A 23,871-nucleotide genomic window follows, 5' to 3' on the forward strand; every position below is an offset into this window, starting at 1 on the left:
ATATTCTGGGAGATATATTTAAAAATATTTTGCAATTCACTAAAAGGTGAGTACACCTAGGATAAATCAACTTTTTAAAAGACTTAATTTCTGTCCTAGTATGTCACCTGTAGCAGTCTTGACTTTTTACTCTGGGGACATTTCAGATTTTTTGCAAGATCAGATTTTTATTTGTAGACATACAGATTGCACCAAATGCTTGGGCTTACTTTGTCTGTATATATGTATATATATCACAACTCCCACTTTGTAAGATCTTCTGTTTTTCCCAGCCCTACTGCAGATTGCACAGATTTTCCCCAGAGGCACTTGACCTGACACGTAAATGCTAACATTAAATACCAATAGCTGCTAGAAACTTTTAGCAGGATTTTTTTTTCTTCCATCTCATGTTTGCGAAGAGACAGTGATCTTTATTTAAAAATTATTAGGAAGGCAGCTGCTGTTTTATTGGTACTTGGGATGACAGTGTTCCAGGCATTGCTTTCTCTGATGGCACATCTGAACATAATTCAGCAGCTATCTTGAACGCTACCACTGGAACAAAGGTTGCCTAAGGATCATAATAATATCCTGTTAACTCCCTCCCTCCAGAGTAGAAAGAGTTTTGGAGCAACGTGTTTTCTTGAGACCTTATCCTGAGACATCTGAGCAATTGGCTTGCTTGGATGTACTTACCGAGTTTCAAAGCATATTTGTTAGAGCATCTGTTGCCCAAAGAAGCTATGATAGCATGCACAACAGTTTGTATAATCTATTTTGTGTTTTAAAGGTCAGGTTTTGAACTCAGTCCACAGAAAGAGACAATGTGTCCACAGAAAAGCATATGGTGTGGTACCTCTCCACTGCAATGATAAGCAGCATGGAATCCCACATGTTGCCAAGTCATGGGCATATCCTTTGAAAAATGTTATTATCGGATAAGAGTAATCCCTGGCATCATGACTCCCCTTAGCCAAAACACAGCAGATGAAGTTTGCCAGAGGCAAACAATTCCGTGTTTTCTCTTTAATTTTAAAGACTGAGAATGGTTCTCATGTGACATTACCTGATGCTTTTCTTGTAGACTCTGAACAGTTGCCAGGGATTGGCCATAATCCCTGGAGGAAGCCATGGGGAGTTTCTCATGAACCCAGGCCAACTCCTCATCAACATCTCGGAAGAACTGGTACTGAAGCCTACTTGCCTCCAGACTCCCACGTCTCTCCTGCAGAGGATCACGGAGACTTTTGTATCTGCAGGTTTTAAAGGGAACACAGCAAAGACCACAGATTCATAAGGAATGAATGCAAAATGTTCTTTTCAGAATGATATAGAGAAGGAAAGAAAAAAAATAAGCAGGGAAGGAAAAGACTGATAAAAATAGGAAAAAGATGGCAGAAGACAGGCCAGGCATTCACACACCTCTGCACCAGCTGATCCACTCTTTCTTCTAGTTCATCAGCAAGAAAATGTTTCTCCTTCTGAAACTGCTGAGCTGTGACCACAAGCTCTTGCAGCCGATCCCTATGGCCAGCAATATCTTCCTCCAGTTCCTCTTGTTTCTTCAGATGACTGTTCAAAACTATCAGATCATTGTTACTATATGGTGCTTTCAACTCGTGTTCCACATCTTCCAACCATTTTTCCATATCCTCTACATTTCGCTGAAAATGAAGGCCCTGAGGACAAGCAAGAAGAAAAAGTCTTTCAAACCTTTAGGACAGACAATATGATATAAAAATCTTGACCACTTTCAGTAACAATTACACAAAACCACAGAGAAACTTTCCAGTGCTCAGTGAACTCTTACAAGATATGATGGTGGTCCAAATGAACAAGGGAATTCAGTCACAATGAATGCAAGAACAGATGCAGAGAACATCAAGAGCTAATCTTATTTGTGTTGCACAAATACAAATGATGGACACAGAACCTTAAAAGGAAGCCGTTTAAAGGGAGAACTCTATTTTATACTGACAGTGCGCCCATGCAAAACTCAGTCATGAGAAGTCATGTGCGGGAGCTAGAAGAATGAAAAGCAGCTGTGGGCTTCTTAGTGTGTTGGAGAAAATGTGCCATTGAGACAGAGGTAGAGAGTTGTCATATATGAGTGAACACATTTTCCCTTAGTATCCCTCTCTGGAATCCTGATCTAAACCAGCAACAGAAAGCAGAAGGGAATACAGCCTACAGATCCTTTCCCCTTCATAGGGATTTCCAATTCTCCCACTAATTCTATTCAATCAGTCCACACTTAGTAGTTTCGTTGCTTTAATGGTCTTGAGGAATCATGTCTGATTGTATCAAGTGGCACACTCATAGATGAGACGTGTAGCAAGGCAGCCGTGCTATCTCTGGAAATGACACTGAGACCCAAACTGCTGTCATCCCTGTATTACCTTGTAAGCATCCTGCAGCTTGGTCCGTTTATCCTGACAACTTGTTAGCAGTTCCTCCCATAGCTCTTCCATTTCTTGTAGTCTGGACTGAATGGCTTCGGCAGCATAGTGCTTCTCATGGAGCATCTTCTCCCCTTCCTATAGCAGAGAGAACAGTCAGAGTTTTCTTCCTTTGCTGAATGCACCAGAACACATCACTTTTGCCTCCATAAACAAAGTCTACTGGCACTGCTATGTAAAGGGCCAGCTGCATCAATCACTTCCTGACATAACAGATAGAGGCTGCAGAGACAAATAAAAAAAACAGATAAAAGCAAAATGCTTACTGAAACTAACGTAGAGACTGATTTTCCTGTTTTTCTGGCCTCTAAGATTATATTAAATCCTAGAAGACAATATTAGAAGACAAAGAATAAAGAGAATCTTCATTATGCAACAGCTACATTGCCTAAAAGCTGGCAGGGAGCCTAGTTTGCAAGCATTCAGTTTTTTCTCTGATGTCCCACATTCTATGACCACTGTTTGAGACTGTTCAACCATATGTCCTTTTCTATTCCCTTCCTTGCATGTTAAGAGAGAACTATCTCATACGAGTGAGATATGAGATATTTATCTCATATGAGATATGAGATAAAACCTCTTTTAACCATGTACTGTTGTACCACTGCATCAGGTAAGAGAAGTCTATCTGCATTTCTAATCCTGAGCTGCAGATGCTTATCAGGTTGGCAGAAGAAAAGGTAGAGGGGCCACAGAAAGACTTCCATCAGGTAGAAGTGTGTGTAAGTATATCCTTAAGCTGGGACCAAGTTTGCTTTAGAAAGTTAAACAGAATTATTTCTACATTTTGCAATGGGGAAAAGTAGGCACAGCAATAGAAAGAAGATGTACCAGGACAGCACATGTTAATTTTCTTCTAAAGAGCAATGACTAAGGCTATTCCCAATGAAAAGACAGAGCATCAAGAAGTAATGAGAAAGAGATTGTTCAAATAACTCTTTAAAACCAGATTAGTTCACAGAGAATTGTAACTCCACCTTTTACACCCCATGTTGTGTTTGCACAAAGAGGGGTTAAAAGTTTTGTTGGTTTTTTTTTTAAAAAAAAGGGGGTTCTGCAATACTGGATGCAGCTGAGTCTGAGGAGGGAATCTACCTTTAATACTTATTTATCTATTGCAAAGCACTGTGCTGAAGTTAAGGTTAATAAACATGTAACAGTCTGTCCTTCCAAACTTATCATCTGATCACAGCTTCTGCCAAGTATCTGACAAAGCTTGTCAGACTTCCCCTGTATCTCTGCTGCTAGCATGTCTCTGCAAAGGCAACACTTGAAAACTCTTCTAGATCCTTTTTGTTGGATACTGACTTGTTGAAGTTGTGTATCTAATCAGCTAGGTTCCCTGTTGGAAAGAAACAGGTATACCTCTAAAGTGGCATTCACCCCAGAGAGAAGTCCCTGAAGTCAGTGGATTGAATCTCTCATTGAAAGCACCCTTCTCTTTCCATTGTATGCACAGTGACTATAGACAGCAAGCTCAGACTAGACAATAAGAAAGAAGTTGAAAGAAACTGATGGACACAGACAGTTCTTGATGGACTAAAAGAATAAGCTTCCCAGTTCCCTCAGAGACAACATGAATGATGTCAGCGAGGGGACAGTGATTCCCCCTTGCTTGTTTGAGATCACTGTAACTCAGACTGTCTGTAGTCTTTCATGCCAATTGCCCACCCACCATCAACCCCACTTCTCTCACAGATTTAATGGAGTCCAGGCGATTTCTATTGGCCATGATCTCTGCTTGGAAAGTCTGGTGCTTCTGCAGTTTGGTCTGCAGATTACTTGGATCCTTCCAGCTATCATCCTGGGCAATGCTATTCTTCTCATTGATCCAGGCAGCCACCTTTGGGGAGGACAGAAGTAGACAAAACCTTCAGTGTTTCTTTAGTTCCAACCTGTCAGGCTCTCCTCTAATATGTATAAAACATGGGACTAGTGAGTGGGGACACAAATTAATTGTTCTTCTGAGGTTCTGCTTCCTGCAGCTCCTCCTGTCTTTCATAATGAAGTCACCCCTTCATCTCTGTTTACCAGCACTGTTACCTGGAAAGTGGGCTGCCTCTCTGTGGTAAGACAGTGTGTGGACACTTGTGTACATGTGTGAGAAAGGGTAATTATCTCCCTATTTCTAAACCCACTGTAAGTATCTCACAAGAAAATTACTAATTTGTCTCTTTCCATGAATTTTAAAATGTTGGCACATTCCCTTTTAATGCATTTATTTCTTCTGCATTTTGCTGGTGTCCAATGAACAGTAGATCTTTCATCTGGTGACTGGAGGGAAGCTGTGACTTGAAAGCCAAAAAATATCCCTTCAATCTTATCCTCATCTTTCTCACTATAATCTCATTCCAGGCTCAGTTCCTTGATTTTTCTCTCAGTAAATCCCTCCAGGGATTCAGATCTATGCAGCACAGTATGTTTTAAGAAACCATAATACCATGAAACCTGTGTAACTGTACCTCAAAGGAATTCCTCAGCAACTTCTGCAGAAGCCTTGATTCTTCTAGCAGATGTCTGCGAGCAGCAGCATTCTCCAGCAGTTTCTCCTTTCTGAGATGAAGACAGATGTGTGAGGTAAAAGCCACAGAGTGAATTAGATAAGATAAGGGTTTTCAATTTTCATCTCTAAAACACACATGATCTAACACTCCATTCTCTAGGAGAGAAATGTCTATAATATGCACCCTCCTGTGATTTGGATTGTCAGAGATGATGCTCAGGACACTACAGAAAGGATCGCTAGCGGATAGATATGTTTAAAAGACACATAAATTCTGTATATATGATATCTGCCTCTAGGAATCACCATTGCTGCCTTTCAGGGTACAAAAGAACATAAACTCAGCATGTTTCTTATATGGAAAGCCTGTGAGTATGATGGTATTTGTCACTGGTAAACCAAAGCTACATCATCCTTTCAACTTTTTTTCCAAATGTGGACCTGCAGCACTTTATTCATGTTAATGCAGGCATATGTTCACTTTAATTGTAAGCGATCTCCAACCTCTCCTTGTAAATTTTATGTGTATCTTTTCATCTACCATAGCACTGAGTACAACTGCTTCTACTGTCAGCATTTAAGATGAACAATATGCAACATGCTAGGAGAAATAAAGTAATTCACATGAAAGGGCAAGATCTGATCAGAAAAATTCAAATGCCCTAATAGATGATTTGAGAAGGGCTTTAAGATCAACACCATTAGAACGGTGAAAAAGCCGTTGAATAGCAAATGACCTTTCTTGATGGTATTTCATGATAATGAAGTATTTAATGGCACAGCAGGCCTCTGCCTTTTGTTTGCAGCACTGTCCCTAAGGCCAGGCCAGGATACAGAATTACAGGAAAACTGCCTTTTTCTGAATCCCACTCTCCCTCCACTTCACTGTCTTTTGGAAACCTCCTAATGAAATATTGACTAGACTCAGGCCAATTTGGCAAGACCACAGTGCAAAGCACAAAGTTCAGTAAATGCAAACCAGTTTATGGTTCTCTTAAACCATTTAAAGATATTAGGCACGTGGAGAGAGTCTCATTGCAAAAGAGAATGGTGGCCAACATAGGAAAGGTTTGACTTCACCTCCTGAGAACAGCCTGGCATCTGTTGGTGATGTTGTCCGAGTCATAATGCTTGTTCTGCGTTAGCTGCTGAGCAAATGAAGCCATCTCATCAATTTTCTCCATCTGAGCTTCCAGGGCTTTTTCAAACTGCATGTGTTTCCGCTGTAGGCTTTCCACACTAGACACTGAATCCTGGATAGAATTCAACAAAGGGAAGCTGCTTTCAGTCAGAGTTTTTCCATCCACAACACTTATAATCCAGAAGCTAAATGGCATTTACCCCACATTTGAAAGATGTCAAGAAAATTTATTGGTCTGTGAAATTTATTGGCATTGAATCTGAGACTTGGGGCCTAAATAATGTTCTGTGCATGGTCTGAGGCCATTATTTTGGGGTCAAAACTGGACTAACTGCCGGATGCTTAGCTTCTCCTGTATATTGTTGTACTGCATGGAATATATAATTTCTCAAGAGATAAAGCATCAGCTCTAAATCAATCTTAAAGTAGATGTTATTTTGGAAGCAAATGTGGGATGCCAAACTGAGATCAGAGTTAAGTGAACAAATATGTCACAGAAAGAGATTATAATTAGAGCCTTGGTTTCAACCCATGGAATTTGGAGATCGAGATTTCAGTCTGAGGACTGGAGCTTGACATTACAGTTAATCCAGAGAGAAACAGAGAATTTGACTTCTTGTAACATTTGTGAATCCCAAGCTTAATGACTCAGAGTTCTCTTTTCAGCACCCCTCTGCACTTTTAATTTTAGAATCAGTGGTGTCAAAATGTTGTTACCACAATAAACTCTGCTTTCCCACTATTCTAAAGGAAGCAATAAAGCTCATGTTGAATGAGTCAGAAAAAAAGGAAACTTCTGGATGCTTACATGAGTCATTGGAAGGGAAAGTACTCACAGAGCATTTTCTGTACATTGCTGAGCTAAATATGGGTGGCTCCTTCTAAGTTTCATATACTTTAATGGAGGGACTGTAAATACATACCTTCAGGCTGGAAATTACAGACAGACACCAGCCACTAGCATTATATGATTTTCATACCATTTGTACCAATTATGTCTACAATGAACTCTGAGATGTAATTGTAGTTCTTGCAGAGACAACTAATTTGGTAACACTACCTAAACGAAGTGCAGGGTAAGCTAAGCATCAGAATGTATATCCAGCATCCTGCAGAGCATTTGCAACCCCTGCATCAGTCTGTGGTTTCAGTTATTGCCGTGTTACTGGTACCTGAGGTAGGCAGTTTAAAGCTACACTGGGTATGGCAGCAGTGATGACTCGCACACTGCTGGCAAATATATTTGGGTCAGATGTGACTAGTTAGAGAGATGCAGTCTCATTTTCCTGCTATAATCAGAGTGGTTGGACAGTTTCACTACTCCTTGGTCTGAGAATCCTATCCTGTGTAAAGTATCAAGGAAAGAAATTTGATTCTAAACTGTCAACAAGACAGAACAGTAACTTCAGAAGGGGGAAAAAAAAAAAAAAAAAAAATCACAGGAGGGTTCAGAGCACATCATCATACTTCACAGCTCCCTCTCCCCCAAACCGGTGGCAGAAAAAAATTGTAATTTCTTGGAGCACCTACCCCTAAGTCCTCGTTAGCTAGGAAAGCTTCTTTGCTGCTAAGCCAGCTCTCAGTCTGTTCCACATAGCCATAGAATTTCTGTGTAGGGAAAAAAAGCAGTCATAAACATGGTGTAAGACAAACCCAACTATGGCAGAGTAGGCTGAAACCCAGAAACTTCCACAGCTATTCCAAAAATTAACTACATAACACTGCATAGAAATAAGCAACAGATGCTTCAAAACCACATGTGTAACAATTATAATTTTCTCCTTTATAATATGATTATTTCTTTTTGTCCGAGACATAGGATACAAGTACTTGTAGCTTGTTTGCTAGTAGTGTAGAGAGTGCTGTGTAAGGTAACTGGTCAATATAAAAAGGATGGTATCACGGCCCAAAATAAATAGAATGTAATACATAAAGAAGAATGAAAATAGTCATTACCATATGTTTTTTTTCATATGTATGAAGCTTTTTTGATGGGACTAGTAGCACCAGCTGTTATTTAAGGTACTTGACATTCCCTGTTGTAAAATCTCTGTTTCAGTTATTTCTAACTTTTGCCAACAAGCCATTTGAGCAGAATTTTTGTAAGTGAGATGACTGTTACAGGGAAGTATTTCTGGAAAACTGCAGCCAAAACAGTTCTGTTCTTAGAAGAAAGCCAGGGAAAAAATACAGTATTCTGTCCATGCTAAATTTTTCTTGAGATTATTTATTTTAACAATACTTGCCTACTTCCATGTTTTTTTGGGGAGGTTATAGAATTTGTTAGTGAAGTTCCATTTTAAGTTTGTGCCTTCTGCCAGTTGCATGAGTGTTTGACCAAATTTTCCTAAGTTTGATAGCCCTTGAAAAACATATGAGCACATATTTCACAGAAATTTCTTTGGTTTGTAAAAGCACAATTTCTAAAAGTCCTGCCACAACTGAATGTGCTTGGCTCTCAGCATGTCTTCCAGAAACCAGTGAAATATACATTAAACTCTGGGTATTATTCGCATATCTTTCATCATACCATCTTATAAATTTGCTGTTTATACTGAGGAAAGCTGTCATTGGCATGTGCATTCTCCATTGAATATCTTTCTACTCACCTGTAATTCTTGTGCCTGAAACAATTTCCTATATTGCTCCTGCCATGCTTGGATCAATTCAGACCAGGCTTGCTGTAGTCTGGAGAGGGACTGCTGAATCTCAGGGGTTGCATAGTGACCAGAATTGGCAAGTTCTTGACCATAGTTACTGAGAGAGTTGAATCTTTCCACTCGTGCTTCCATCTCCTCCTAAAATATATTACTAAGGCTCATGTCAAGGGTATACAAAATGCCAGTTATTCAGAATACAAGCCTTCAGGGGAAGAATATGGGTTGTAACTTTCCAACACTAATATTCGCATGGAAAATCATTCATCTTTGAGCTGTGTTACTGAAAGAGCATAGAATTGCCTAATAGAAAATAAACGTGGACAAAAAATGACTTTATTGCTCTAAGAACAACTGGTCTCCTACAAATAAAAATTGGGATTAAATTAGAAACAGAATAGAAAATGCTTAGACAGAAATGAACACAGCTTTGAATATCCATAACACCATATCCCCTACCAGTCCTCCTACATAAAGGTGGTTCTTATGAGAAATGGTGCTAGAATTTTTCCCCTCCTGCCAAATAAATTGGCATCAGATTATTACATTAAATACATGGTTTTACTTTATTTTGTTGTGTTAAAATGAAATACATTTAACTTTTTCACCTGGTCTGAGGAATGAATTATTCCTATATACTGAATCCTGAAGGTGAAAGCATTACAAGCAACTATGACCTTTGCAAACAGAATGTGAAATTCTTAATAATAAAAATAACCATGCACTGAAATAATACCATGTGTTAACTCATAAATCACCTTAAAAACTATGGCATGTACTATTAAATGTCTGAAATTAGAACTGATGTTTCTAGGGCTTTTTTGGGGGGTGGTGTTGCTCAGTCATAGATAACACAGCTGTAAGATAGCCATTCTATTTTTTTTTTAATTCTGATTAGCACCTTGTGCTCAACTCTAATCTCTCCTGAGAACTTTGGTTTGAGTCACTAACCTGAATGAAAAAAACCCTTTCATTTTTATTGTCTTATCTAAACTAAATTTTAGTTCAGTCAATCCAATACAAAAGAACATATTACCTGGATTCCTCCTTTTTTGTGTAACTATCTCCTCAGAGCCATTTGCGTTCCTTTACTAACAGATATTAAAGACTTAGATTTGCTTCTATCTAAATTTGGAGTACACTACAGCAGTGGTTTGGGGTATTTCTATTGTGACAGTGAATTATTAGCAAAAACATTGTTAAGTCTGTGACATGAGAGAGCATTGTTAAAATGGAAGACAGAAAAAGGAGGGGACTTCAGGTACTTCACACTAAATTCAAGACTAGAAAATGAATCAGAATCTACAAACTATTTGTGGTAATAATGGGACCCATAAAGCACTGGATATTAGCCATGATTCTGGGAACATGCTTTTTAGAAAAAGTAACATAATTGCAAAGACAAGGTAATGCAACAGCTACAAGATAGCTGTAACGCTTGGGGAAAAAGTAAAATACAAACTTTTTTTCTGAAGTTAATTAAGAGTATCACTCATTTTAGAAAATCTACTAAAAATATTAGCCGAATTAGCCACCAGAAGATTGTGTGGTAATCAGTATTGGGATACAAATTGTTTCAGAACTGAATATGAAGTACCACTCAGTGGTAATTTACTGCCAGTGTGAGACAAACTGCTGCTTTTTATGTTCCTCTCAGACAAATGGAATTTGCATGACAAAATCTAATTCAAAGCTAGAATTAACTGCCATTAACTTTTTGGCAATCTGAATAAAGAGATCAGCACTGAGCATGTTTTGATACTGAATCTGCTTTTTAACTACAGGGTTGGACAGCAGTACAGGTGAGAGCTAATGGGGCTTTCTAAGACTTTTTGCAGAGACACGAGCTGCCAAACAGCCCACGGGACAGAGTTCTGTCAATAGGTAGGTGAATTCTGTCCCTAGCCTGTTATTGACAACAACCTTTTCATCATGTTATTGACAGACGCATGCAGCAAAATTCTGCTGGGTCTGCAGCAATTAATTCCCATGGGAAAGATTCCCACTATGTTCAACTGGAAGCAATGATAATACTTGCCTTTCTCTCCTGATGCTCCTCAATCATGCTTTCCGCTTCATTTGCGCTTTTAGGAAGCCCCCCTGCTTCCATTAAACCTCTGATGTTTTGGGTCCAATCTAGCACCTCTTTCATCTCCAGGTTAAACTTCTGCCACCGATACGAGGCTTCCAGCTTCTCTTTCCTGCCACACAATGTGCAGTTCAGCATTAGCCAAGACAGAATTATCTAGTTGCCTCTCCCTACACATGTACAGAGGAAAGATTCCTAGGAGAAGCCAAATGAAGTGAATTCAAGACTCCTATATCTCCCTTATAGCTCCTAACAGTCATCGTGTTAAACCAGGAGCTGCACACTGCCTTGGAGTGCTTACCTTGTTTTCTACATCAGTTCATTAGGACAAGAAAGGTAAAAAATCCTTCATAGCTGTTGCTTCCAGCAATGATTACAGCTCAGGCCTAAGGCTTTCTTGTATTGGAAAAATTCAAGAAAAAAAAATAATCTTCTAGAACCATCAAAAATAAGTCTTTCACAAAGGCTTCATGATAGATTTGATCTGATAGTCTGCATTTTAATAACATTACTCAGTGGGATAAGCCACAAGCTCATTGTTTTTGTCTTCCCAAAGTCACATCAGTGGAACTTTTCTTGTACCAAGTCATACTTGTTCCAATGCAGGTGTCTTAGCTGCCTGTATATACTTCGTAAAGGATCCTTATTAAAAGTCCCCAGGCAAGTAGATTTGAGACCCCAGGCTGCAGCTTTGCTCCTGCTGCAAGATATTCAGACCACTAGAAGTCTTTACCTTTGTTTGGCCTGTCCCTGGAGTTGTAGCCAGTTGTTTTTCATCTCCTGTTTCTTCATAGTCAGTTTGTCATTTATGGATGGATTCCTTGTGGAAAGGCGGAAAGATTCCAATTCCAATGGCTAGGAAGAGATTTATAGTGGGGTGAATTTATGCCAAATGCTTTAATTTGTTCCTGAGCCTGCCATTCAGGAAAAGTAGTTCATTTTAAGATCACAGTTTTCTAAATCAGGTACTTAAATTACAATAACAAAATATACAGAGGGACTTTTTATATGCACAAAAAAATACATATGCATTTGCAAGCAACCATCCACGTGAAGAAAAAGATGTGTGTGTTGCTTCACACACAAATGTTAACTTACAATTAAGAAAACACTTTTGCAAAATAGGGACAAACATACAGGAAAAGGAAGTGCTAATTGTAACATGTATTAATTTAATCTAACAGAAAGAAGATTATGACAGACTGGTTTTAGTCCGTAAGAAAAGTACAGATATTATACTTTGTGCATGGTATTTATGGTAGTATCAAAAAACCCCCAAACCCAAACCTTGCTCATTGTTCTGTTTCTATGCAGCACTCCCCCATACAGCCCTGATAATGCTATCTCTGGAATGCTCACTAGTAATCACCCACGTTTCATATAAGAATTAACTAACAAAGTCACAGTGTGTGAAGGTATCACACATATTGTCACCATTTGCATACTACTGTGAAGAAAAGGTTTAGAGAAAGTTTGCAAAAAATATTGTCTATATGAAAAGGCTTAACACTCTGGACAGCAGTGAAAACTGTCAGAGGTTGTCGTAAGACTTCTACTACTGGCGTTCACCTGAAAACATTTCTTTTTATTAAAAATATGCAGGAGCATAAATATATAGGAGCTCATACCCATATTTATTGCTCAACGATTAGTCTTAAATGATGCAAACTGGCCATTTTACAAAAGCCAGAGCTGATCAGGCAGACAGACCTCTAGTTTTGATGTCTATGTCAGAAAAACACATGTACCATGGGTTTTGCGTTTTAGTTTTAAACAGACCTAGAGTTGTGATTTTGATTCAAGTCAGTACAGAGATTGGGGGAAAGACAGAGAGTTAAATTTGGATTCCACACTTTCCAAAAGATATAGGACAGTCTAACCTGGCTTGTAGGTGAGGGCCAGAGAATCAGCTAACATGTCAAAAAGGTACTTCACTTCTTAGATGTGGTGCATCAAGAAGAATAACATTTGATCCTTTAAGTAGGATTAAGCAACGCAGTATTTTACTGAGAAGAAATCTGTGCTGCATTTGCATTGCAGTGCAATTGGTACTAATGAATCTCAAAAGTCATGCTGATCTTTGCACCAGGTTTCCAAGAAGCAAAAATGAACTTTTTTACAGTATCATCTGTACTTCCCCACTTCTTACCTCCATTTTGGACTTAATAACACTGATTTCTCTCTCCATCTCTTCATGTCTTCGAATCAGGTTTTGCACACTTTCCACATCTTTCCCATAATCCAGTGCTTGTATCAGTACACTCTGGAGGGGGCAGTAGGATGTGCAAATGGTGAAGATGACAAAAAGAAAAAAGATCTCTTTATTCTTTCAAATAGCCTTCTCCTTCACTTCTTTGTATGGCCATCTGAATGTTCTTATTGTCTTTTTAAATATCAACAGAGCGCCTTGTCTGCACTCCTTACAGAGACGGAACAAGTATTCACAACTCTTTGAACAGCTGCAATCCTACTTAAGGTGCTTCTAGCCATTCACATATAAAATAAAGACAGGAATGCTTCCCTGCATTTCTCAGTCTTTCTTTTCCCTTTTTTCCATATACCAAAACCAGCCAAGTATTTCCCATTAAATTGCGGCACAGAAATTTTCAAGTGCATTTTATGAAAATATGGGAAAAAAAATTGACCCTTAGAATCCTACCAGGAACAAAATCCCATACAATGAAGAAATACATTCACAAAAGTTGTTATAAAAATTTTAAACGAACAGACTTGTAACCTTAAGTATTCCAGTATGTATCTGCCTACTGACTTAAAGTGAAACTAATCGCATGAGTTATGTGGAAGAAATAATTAGTTTTTATATAGCCTTTTTCTTTTATTAATCTCAAAATGATAATACAGGATAGGCATTTTAACCTCAATTTTCTGAATTAATAAGATTTTTATGCCACTTTTCAAGGTTGCCTATTTAATATGTCTACATTGCACAGCAGGAGAGGTGCAAGCTAGTGTAGAATGAACTAGCTTTGAATATGAAACACTGGAAGCTGCTTATATTCAAGCTAAGTAGATAATCCAGAAAAAGCTCTATGGTAGCTCAGATAACTGGCTTTTGGTATTCAGAACTGACTTGGCTCAGCACTGTCTGAGGGAGATGTACACTCATGTCAGTAACACAGCAAAAAATAGACACCAGTCCCTTAGCTTCTTAGATTTGTATCCTGCTTACTGCATCTTGCTGTGTTACTTTCTTGTGGAATGATTTACTAAACCACATGGTGATGCCTACAAATGTAAAGATGCTGCAGCATCTTGTCTAATTCTTCTTACAGTTGGTGGAAAGGAGGAGTCACTGTTGGAGCATGATTTCTCTCATCCTCAAATCATCTAAAATAGGTCAGATGCACTGGGCTCTAGAAGTACCTGCTTCTTTCTACTGACTGTGGAAGAAACCATGGATGACTACTTTGGATATAGCAACTAGTCACCTAATGCTAAAAGTACTATTTAATAGGCAATACCATTTGACTAGAGACTATTAATTAAAAGAGAATCACAGAATAATTTAGGTTGGAAGAGACCTCTGAACATCATCTAGCCCAACCCCTGCCTAAAGCAGGGCCACCTTAGATCAGATTGCTCTGGGTCTGGTCTAGTTGGGATTTTAATGTTTTCAAAGGCAGTGAATCCACAGTCTCTCTGAGTAACCTGTTTTAGTGTGTGATCACTTCCATAATTTTTTTTCACTTTACACTTATTTGGAACTTTTCTCGTTGCAACTTGTACGCAATGACTCTCACCATTTCACCATGAACCTCCGAGAAGAGTTTAGTTTCATTTTCTCTGTAACCTCTCATTAGGTAAAGATAGCATCCCCTTTTACTGCAGACTTGAATCTGTAATTTTTCACAATACATTTCAAATTTACCTTTCTAACTGTGAATGCCTTGGAGTGTTTAATACAAGGTGTTTAATGACATTTCAGCCTTTCCACAAACTGGATACACAGACAAATATCAAAGGTAATCATTGGATACACAGTATGTCTCTAGCAATCTGCATGCCTGGGTTTATCACTGTTGGCAAAATAGAACATTTTCCCTTTTGAATTAAACAAAATCTGACAACTCACCTTCTCAGTAATTCTCTCTGTGATGTCATCAATTTCTCTGATTAAGGCATGAATCTCTAGGGCTCCCTCTAACTTCTTCCTGTATGCATTGAGGTTACCATGGAAACTGTTCCACCTTTTATTGAAAAGAGTATTTTAGAGATGTATTTCAGAGATGAGTATTTCCACAACTGAGTTTCATGATGCTCAGATTTCTGAACTCCCTTATATATTGATCACCATTGCCCCACAATAGGTGACACATCACAGAGATAGAGCATTAGCCTGACAACACTATCTGGTTATATTTACCCCAAGTTTTCCGGATGGCATGGGGGTTAAAAGCTAAAAAGTACTGATTGAGTTTCCTTAAACTCTCAGTACCTTCACAATCCCTATCTTCATGCTTTTGGTTCTTAGCTAGTGGTCTGTGAAGTAGAAAAAACAATATTCGCTTCACCAGGACAACTATGGGAACAGATAAAAGTGTCTTAGTTTCATGGATCTAGAGTGCAAAGTGCTGTGAAACAGCGTATTTGCCTCCAAGGCTAGGAACATGACTTTGGCTGTGCTGGATTAGAAATCCTTCCAGCTAACTGCACTGAGAGTCTTGAAAGGCAGCCCCAGTGTCTGATGTTTGGTAGTCACGATGTTGAAGAAAATACACATTGCAATTCTTCTATTCATCCCAGCCCAAACACCTAATCTTCCCTTCTTGTTTTTGCTTTACACAGAAGCTTTAAAAGCACACTCACTTCTCATTGAGCTGCTTTCGGCGCTCATATATTGTCTTTGTTTCTTCCTTGTTCTGTCTTTCCAGTTTCATGGCCAGGGCATTGATAGTCCTGATGTGAGCATCGTCCACTGTTGTCTCCTGTAAAGTGAGAAAAAGAATAAAATCTAAATGCTTGTGACTGAGTTTTCCCCTGAGATATGAAAACCAATAACAGCAAGAGTTTTACCTCACTACCAAACATTTCAGTAAAGGCAAGAAAGAACATAATGACTATAGATACAACAATGATCCAGTTCTAGACAAGGACCCTCAGAGCTTCACTTCTAAGTCAGGCGTTCCAGCAGGGGCTCATTTGTTGAAGAAACGTTGGTGCAGTTGCTGGTTACATAGGTAGCTGCTGTGAAACAGCTGGTGTGTGGCAGATTGTTCCTCTGTCAAACAGGTTGTGACTAGGCCTACTTGCTGTTTTTTCTAGATAGGCTTCTGTCCAGAAGTGCCTTCTGTACTGTGGACAACAGGCTTAGAATCCATACAGCCTTGAGAAGCCCAGACAACCCATGCCATTGTGTTTTCTTCTAAAGAAACATCACTGCATTTTAAAAGGGACGCTAAGTCTTTGAGGCAGCTTGCTTCCTGCATACATACCATAGAAAGGATAATATTTCCACATTGCACATATAATCTGGACTATAGTGGAATAATTGTTCTTTTTGAGCATGATGGATGGCCAACAGTGAACACTGCTCCAAGATTCAAAAATATTCTTTATTTTTCTAAGACCAGTAAATCATAAGCTTAGGAGGGAGACATTAATCACTGGTGTAGTGGAAGCACAGCTGCAAGATGCCAGCACACTGTTAATAGAAGTATTGACTCCATTTGTATTTTATTTATGATACATCCATACCAATGTGCATTCTTCCATATGTGCTCTACTATTATACACAGCCATAAAGTAAACAAGAGAAACCAGTAGACAGCCAGATTTTCTTCAGAAACCCTGCAGTCCTCTCTCCTGGGAAATAATAGCAACACAATGTGACAGAATAGGAGTAGAAAATCTGGCAGCCATCAATGCAGGATGATGCATTGATCATGATCATGCCCCGATCTCAGATTTCTCTAGTGAGGAAACCTAGACTGGATGAATGTACACACTGTGCCAGGACCAGCCTGCTTCTGTTTATATCACACTATGGAGTACGGTACAACTAAGCATCAGCTGTGAGGGTATCATTGTCCCAGCCTTTTTCTGCAGGAGTCATGTTCAGAGTGGTACAGGAGCAGTGGCTACAAGCTGATAGCGTCTAAGACCAAGAGCTTCCTGTGGCCCACAAAATCTATCTTAGTTTATGGAAAGGCTTTCCTATTCAGTCTTATGCTGGCTGGGACACTGGGTTGTTTCTGCCTCTTTCAACATCTGTCTTTTGGCTGGTACAACCTGTATCAGTGTCCTTGCTCCATCTCTTAGCTCACAGCTCAGCTGGTAAGGATCAAAGTGCCAATGAAGGTCTCCTCATTTCACTAATTCCCTGGTGCTGAAGCTTGTTGCGCTCTATCCAAATCCAGTATTAATACAGTATCACAGGAAATTCTGCTGGGCTCTGGAAAGGGGAACTCAGGGTTTTCTCACAGGCTGTACTGTTACTTTGCATAGAAGAGGATTATCTCCTCCTGCTCTAGGCAATAGAAGATGGGAGCTGCCATAACAGGAATTGGCAACAAGATAACAGGCAAACAAAGGATAAAGAATATTGGGAGAGAATATTAGAGTAAACCCCACTCACAAAGTCCTAATACACCTCTTTCCAGACCTTGCCCCCAGCTTCCAGACTAGCAAATCAGCACAGTAATCTTTCTTGTGTGACACCCATATCTGTTAGTCCACATCTATAGCAGCTCATACAGAGAGAACAACAGGCTGCTTCAGATGCATCCCCTTGCTGTATGGCCCTTGGTGGGAGCTGAAGCACATCACAAGGAGGGCCTTGTTGTGGCAGGGCCTGTTTCCCAGCATTCACAAGGTTTGGTGCCTATATTAGCACATCTCACTGGGGGCAAGAGAGGCAGCTGGTGTGACTCAGCACCATAAAAGAGGGTCAGAGAGCACAGAAAGGTGAACTGTGCAGCTGTCTTGTCACATGGCTGCTATCCAAAGTGTAAACCATTGCTCTATTTTACTAAATGTCTGATTATTAACGTTATGATTCATGACTAACAATGTGTGCTGTATAAACAAAGGCTCCCAAATATATATGCTTCATTTAGATGAAGGAATATGAGAAACTTGACTGTTCTTCAGGGGGAGGGGAAAGGGGAAATTAAGGAGGGAAATGGAGAAAACAGTAATTTTTTTTTTTTTACAGGCTTGTTCATGGCAAGTCTATAAGACTTTCATTCAAACAAACATGGCTGAAACCACCATTTTTGATCCACTTTTGGATGGAACTCTCTGTGACTTTGCAGACTGCATAAACCAAACTGAAATCTGCTCAAATTCAGGCTCACAGAGCCAGCTTTCCAGTCATGTATCACAATCCAAAATTTTAGGTTGTGTCACAAGTACCTGACAGCTCTGTTTAGACATCAAAGCAGAAGGCACAATGAAGGAAAATTCTATCTTTTTAATGACTTATGAAGTGGTAATGCTTCTTACTCCCTTCATCTTTCACCTCTTCAGGATACTGGAACTGTATTTGCCACCTGGGTATACTGCTGTGCTAAAAAATTAAACTGCAGCTTCCAGCCACACAAGGAATATGCATGGAAAACACGTCTTACCCCTGATGTTGCTCCACGGAACTCATTCAGCTTTTTAATGAGCTGCAGGCAGTGTTCATAGTCATTTCCCACATCACCTATGTTAATCATGACTTCCTGGGGAAATAAGCAGGAGACAGGCAAAATATTCATGCTAAGAATACAAGAACACAGCATGTCCCAATGCTTATGCTGATGCAGTAATTTCGGTGATGTGTCTGACCTACAGCTTCCGAAGTAGTCTCTTTGATCTTCAGATAATTGACACTTAGTCCCAACTCCCTCTCCAATCTATTACTGATTATGGAAGCAACCTCTGAATAAAAACTTAGTAGATCAAGTGACTCTTCCTTCACTCTTACAAAGAGAAACTTTCAGATCTGATACACAATGAGAGTAAGTGCCAGTTGCCAAATGCTTCAAGTTTCTTCCATTCTAGTTTGCTTTCATTTCTCTGTCTTGATAGAGACACATGGGATGACCACCAATAATCACAATCTCTTTATGTGCTCATTTTACATGAGAACATGTGCTAATATTGTCAAACCGATTCTGGCTTGGAAACACTCCAGAAAATGTTTAGAATTTTTTGAATCATTCCTTTCATATTGTTTGTAGAACATGCCATGATTCTTCCAGTCAAAAGCCACTAAAGAAAATATCCTGGAAGTTGACACATTTATCAGAAGTTCACTGCCGAATAATAAGTCTCTAGGGTACTGCTTGGGTTAAATACTAGCATCCATTTACCTTCTCCCTGATCCAGGCTTCCACCTGGTCCACCTTCTGGAGTAATTCCAGGAAGTCCCGGCTGTCCTCCAGCATCTTTCCACGGGCAGCCACAGCTCTCTTCAACTTCTCCCAACGCTCCTGAAGCATGCGGACTTCACGACGGATCTCTCCTGATTTTGGGTGGCCTTTTGATAACAGGGCTTCTCCTTTCTTCACATTCAGAAGAAGTAATTAGAAATGAAGGTTGACACTAATTTTTAATGAGATTACCATGTTACATGTCCTTTCTAGACGGTCTCTTTCACTTTCCTAACCCGGACTATACAATAAATTACTAATATGAATTCTTATCACTCAAATGATACTGCTCAGCTAGGAAGCTTTTACGTCTGGAGAGAATCAAGAACACTAGGATTTGAATATTTCCCTGCCAAGAATGACATTCATGGAGCAGAAGGACCAAGAGAGGTATTACAGATGATTGTGCCCTTCAGCTAAGTGATTCACCCAGTTTCAACAAGAATGTTCACAAATGAGGCATGAAATCCTATTTACCTTTTGTAGGAGCAATCACCCCAGGCAAGGATGAAGTCAGTGATATCTTCCTATTCAGGCAATAAGGAAAGATGGAACTTTCCTGGATAGAGCAATTAACAAATCTCTCTGTTGTAAATTAACTGCATTACATTTCCATAGCATAGCAACTGGGTTCTTGTCACACAAGTAGGATGATTGATATAGAAGTGGTGAACAAGCTACCCTTCCTTTTCATTCCATCTATCTGTCCTTTGGATAATCAGCAATAATCTGTAAAAACACTAGCAGAGTGAGAGAGTTACCTTATTAACAGCTGTGATGATTTCTTCATTTGCTAGAATCTCTGCCTCAAAGACCTGATGTTTCTGCAGCAGCTTCATTTTGTCCTGCAGATTGCTGGGGTCTTGTATGGAAGGATCCTCTAGCTTCTGCATGCGCTCACTGATCCAGTCTACTGCCTGCAGCAGTGTGAGGTTTCAGAGTTAGCATGACATGCCATCCTGGGGCCTCCTCCCAAGACATATCACTGTTTTATGCAACTGCCTATGCCTGGGCTAGGCAGATTGAGCTGGGAGCTAACAGCCAAGGTGGCTCTCCAGTTTCTGAGCTATTCTACTTGACAGGAAATAAAAGCAGGTAGGAATGAATTGTTATCTCACCACAAGAATAATGAAAATTTCCTTGAATACCCCAAATTTTATCACAAGCCATAAAGAGATTATACAATTTTCTAGACTGGATATAGAGAATCCTTGAGCAGATATGGAACCTTGACATGGTAGACATATTTAAAATGAGGTTGTGACAACAGAGCCTTGGATTTAGGGCTCTGAATTTCATCTCCTATCTCTGTCATTGACCTACCTGTAAGATGGGTTAAGATTCTTAAGAATTCTGTGTTTCACCTATAAAACAGCACTAACACTTCCTGATCTCAGCAATATTGTGACACCTAAATGGAAAATGCAAAGCAAATAATGCCTTACTGATGTGGCAAGTACTAGTGAGGTTATCTGAAAGCAAATACTACTCTATCTGCTTTCACACTTCATAAAATTAAAAATGGGTCTAGTCAGGAACATCAGATTCAGAAAAGTAGGTGAACCATGAGGACTAACAAAGCAAGGGTTATATGTTTCTCTCAGGAAATTAGTTTTTAGGGGATTGAACTATATGTAGAATGAAACGGACAATAGGATAGTGAGTTTTCCAGTTTTCTTTAAAGTCTGCTAAACTCAGTCTGTTAGCCCTCAGTGCTGAAGGAAATATTTTCTATCCATCAAAACATGGAGAACTGAACACTTGACATGTGTTGTAACTGATCCTGTTGTCCTCAGACCACTGAAGAAACCCAGTGTTTTGACAACACAAGAACAGCAAGTTGAAGGCAGTTTTATCAGTTTCAAAGGATCTTGGCTGTCCTTGTGGAACTCTGCTACATGCACACAAGACTTGACAACTGGAAGATTTTCTCAGTTAATTAATGATTTGAAGTGTTGTTTCAGCTGCTGAAATTCTATAAACAATAACAGAAATATCGTTCACTAGTAGGATGTTCTCCAGAAACTGTTCCCCTCTAAAGCACGGTTAGAGACTCAGACAGGAGCCTTATACCACGGTTGCCCAGGACAGCACACTGTTGTCTGCTGTTTTCATTTCTGACACCCTCCTCACGAGCTAGGGCCTTCTCCCATTACCCAGCCACACATTAATGCTTTAACGTCACTTAACTGACTTCTCATTTGTATGGGAGAGGCTCATCCATGAAGTTAGGATGAGGAACAAATGAATTCCCTGTATATAGTCAATTAAAGGGTGATTTCTCTCCTACTCTTTAAAAATAAGCAATAACTTAAAGACAGACCAAACAAAGTAATTTAAAAAAAATCACATCTGCATTCTTAGCAGCTTGGTTTATTTTAAGGCTTACTTAGAATGGCTCTAGAGAGTAAGAGATCCTTCTGGTCCCATGTCCACATTCAGATGTGAAGCAAGGCTGATCTGTTGTCTCAAGATCTTTCTATGGTAAGACTTACAGTTGTTTGGACAGGCCTTTTCATTTTATTGAAGACAACAGAGAGTCTAGTGTTATGCTCAGTGTAGGCATATAGGACCATCTTATTTCTATGGGACTCATAAAAAACATGGGCACTGTTGATTTAGAAACTTATATTTTCAAAATATCAGTTACTGTAACCTCAACAAAACAAAAACTTTTTGCAAATTACACTGATTTTTAATAACAGATATATTTAAAGCATATAAAAGGGATGTGCCTGTTCTAGACATTTAGAGATAACAACTAATTCTCTCACTCCTCTGAGATAAAGAAGTGTTTTTTATTCTCTTGTACAGAGGGTGAAGGGGAAAGGAAGTTAAATGATACTAGTATGATGAGCAAGTTTCAGAGTCAGCATTAAAACTCAGAGCAAGCTTTAGACATCAGAAATTTCAACTTTAAGATCTTTCCTCTGCAATAAAATAAATACACATATTTCTAGTATTTCTGGTAACTTGTTCATTTGCATTCCATGTTAACACTGAGGTACAGACTTTGTGACAATAGGATAGTCTCTAAGTCTGCCTCACTTCTTCAGGATTAGAAAAGCTATTTTGTGTCCTATTTTGTGAGCCGCATATGATCTCCTGAGTTAGTTGCTGTGGGTTTTGCACAGGAAAAAAATCTCGTGTCGTGAAAAGTGAAAAGGTTACAAACTGTAGCAGCTAGCCTTCTAAGAGACCATATGATGTTAAGTTTTCTATTCAACATCAGTAATCAGACTACGTTGTCTTTGTACTGTTGTGTGCAGCTCTCTGTGTAATTGCTTCTAGAGACTGACTAGGAGACTTTTAATAATGACAGTAATCACTATTTTCTGCTGACACAAAAAGTTCTGTTTGATCAATAGAAATAACTCAAGATGATTGCAGGAGAATTTTTCAGGGGAGTGGGACCTGAGCTATGGGACTTGTTCTCCTAATAAGTAAGAATAAGCAATGACCTCATCGATTTCACAGCTAGACTCAGAAGTCATCTCTGCAATTTAACATCCCTTTGGGGACTATTCTCATATATGAACTTGTACACACCCAGAACATCATTAAAATCACATTAAATATTCCATTCTATTCAGCAAAGAGGAAGAGAGATATTACTGTAAGTTTTTTTTTTTTTAAATTCCTTGGTGGCATGCACATTCTACAGCAGCAGGCACTGAATTTAGATTGGTGAGGTAAATGAATAGGTAGTTTGAGAGGAAAAACTCCCTGTAGAACTCCTGGCTGAATTTATGGGGAAGAAGTGGATGAAAAAAGGGAAATGCTCCACACTATACAGGGCCAAATCCTCTGCTATAAGTGTGTGATTCAAGAATGAAGGGGAACCCCAGCCCAAACACTGATTTGACAATTACAAGGATATGGGAAGAAATGGAGAACAATCCCTACCTAATGGGTTGATTGTATCTCTAGGAGGGCATTGACAGTTTCTCTACCAAAGAGGGTGTTTGTAGTTCTGTGACTTTTCCATCAGAGGTACATTGTTCTTTTGAAAATATTAGCAATGTGCAATGCACCATCCATTCCACTGCCCTCTGCTAGCCCAGAAGGTGGAGTGGCCATTACTGGTGGACTGGTTCGTGTAATAAGAAAGGTATAGCCAAATAATACAAGTTAATATTTGGCAGTATAAATAATTCCTGATTAAGTTAATTTTAAAAAACTAGCATGCACTCTGTCTCTTTAGTGTAGCCAAAGAAGAGGGTATTTAAATGTCTGATTATTTTATCAGGGAGTAGGGTGGGGGGAAAAATAAATTTGGTTGTCATCAGCAGCTATGTTACAGGCATTCATTCTCCTTTGGTGACAATCATAATTTGACCCATGTCAGGACATGTCTTTTTCATGGGCTGGGAGGAGACAACCACCTGTGGTTTTTCTTTAAGCCATGGAGGATGTTCCATGGGATGCAGCAGCAGCAGGAGTGCATACCAGACCAGCAAGAGTGTTTGCAAATGTCTCCCTGGACTTGCATGCTGTTGTTTATACATCGGATGCTAGCACATTATTCAGTCACACACATTGTGCTGCCCTTTGAAAGACTGACCTAGTATGTCTTTCCAACAGTAGTGCCAGGAGCTGAGCTCACAGGACTAAGACCAGAACAGGAGACAGGAGCTAACACATTCTGCAAAGACCAGTCTA

The 23,871-nt window shown here is 39.3% G+C and overlaps 1 protein-coding gene across 2 annotated transcripts in view; it reads right to left on the reverse strand.

Annotated features, from left to right (window-relative positions):
- Positions 1-23,871, reverse strand: part of SPTBN5 (spectrin beta, non-erythrocytic 5) — a 97,864-nt gene that overhangs the window by 17,457 nt on the left and 56,536 nt on the right. For both annotated transcript variants that reach the window (XM_074909575.1, XM_074909576.1), the window contains 16 exons: positions 19,971-20,126; positions 19,150-19,341; positions 18,421-18,516; positions 15,659-15,777; positions 14,925-15,039; positions 12,981-13,094; positions 11,565-11,686; positions 10,781-10,943; positions 8,695-8,883; positions 7,616-7,693; positions 6,025-6,197; positions 4,904-4,994; positions 4,138-4,284; positions 2,382-2,519; positions 1,405-1,661; positions 1,049-1,235 (listed from right to left, as the gene is read on the reverse strand). In XM_074909575.1, the coding sequence (XP_074765676.1) occupies positions 1,049-1,235; positions 1,405-1,661; positions 2,382-2,519; positions 4,138-4,284; positions 4,904-4,994; positions 6,025-6,197; positions 7,616-7,693; positions 8,695-8,883; positions 10,781-10,943; positions 11,565-11,686; positions 12,981-13,094; positions 14,925-15,039; positions 15,659-15,777; positions 18,421-18,516; positions 19,150-19,341; positions 19,971-20,126 (2,337 nt within the window). The remainder of the gene's footprint in view (positions 1-1,048; positions 1,236-1,404; positions 1,662-2,381; positions 2,520-4,137; positions 4,285-4,903; positions 4,995-6,024; positions 6,198-7,615; positions 7,694-8,694; positions 8,884-10,780; positions 10,944-11,564; positions 11,687-12,980; positions 13,095-14,924; positions 15,040-15,658; positions 15,778-18,420; positions 18,517-19,149; positions 19,342-19,970; positions 20,127-23,871) is intronic.

Source organism: Athene noctua, chromosome 6 (assembly GCF_965140245.1).
Source record: "Athene noctua chromosome 6, bAthNoc1.hap1.1, whole genome shotgun sequence".
In the NCBI taxonomy this organism is placed as follows: domain Eukaryota; kingdom Metazoa; phylum Chordata; class Aves; order Strigiformes; family Strigidae; genus Athene; species Athene noctua.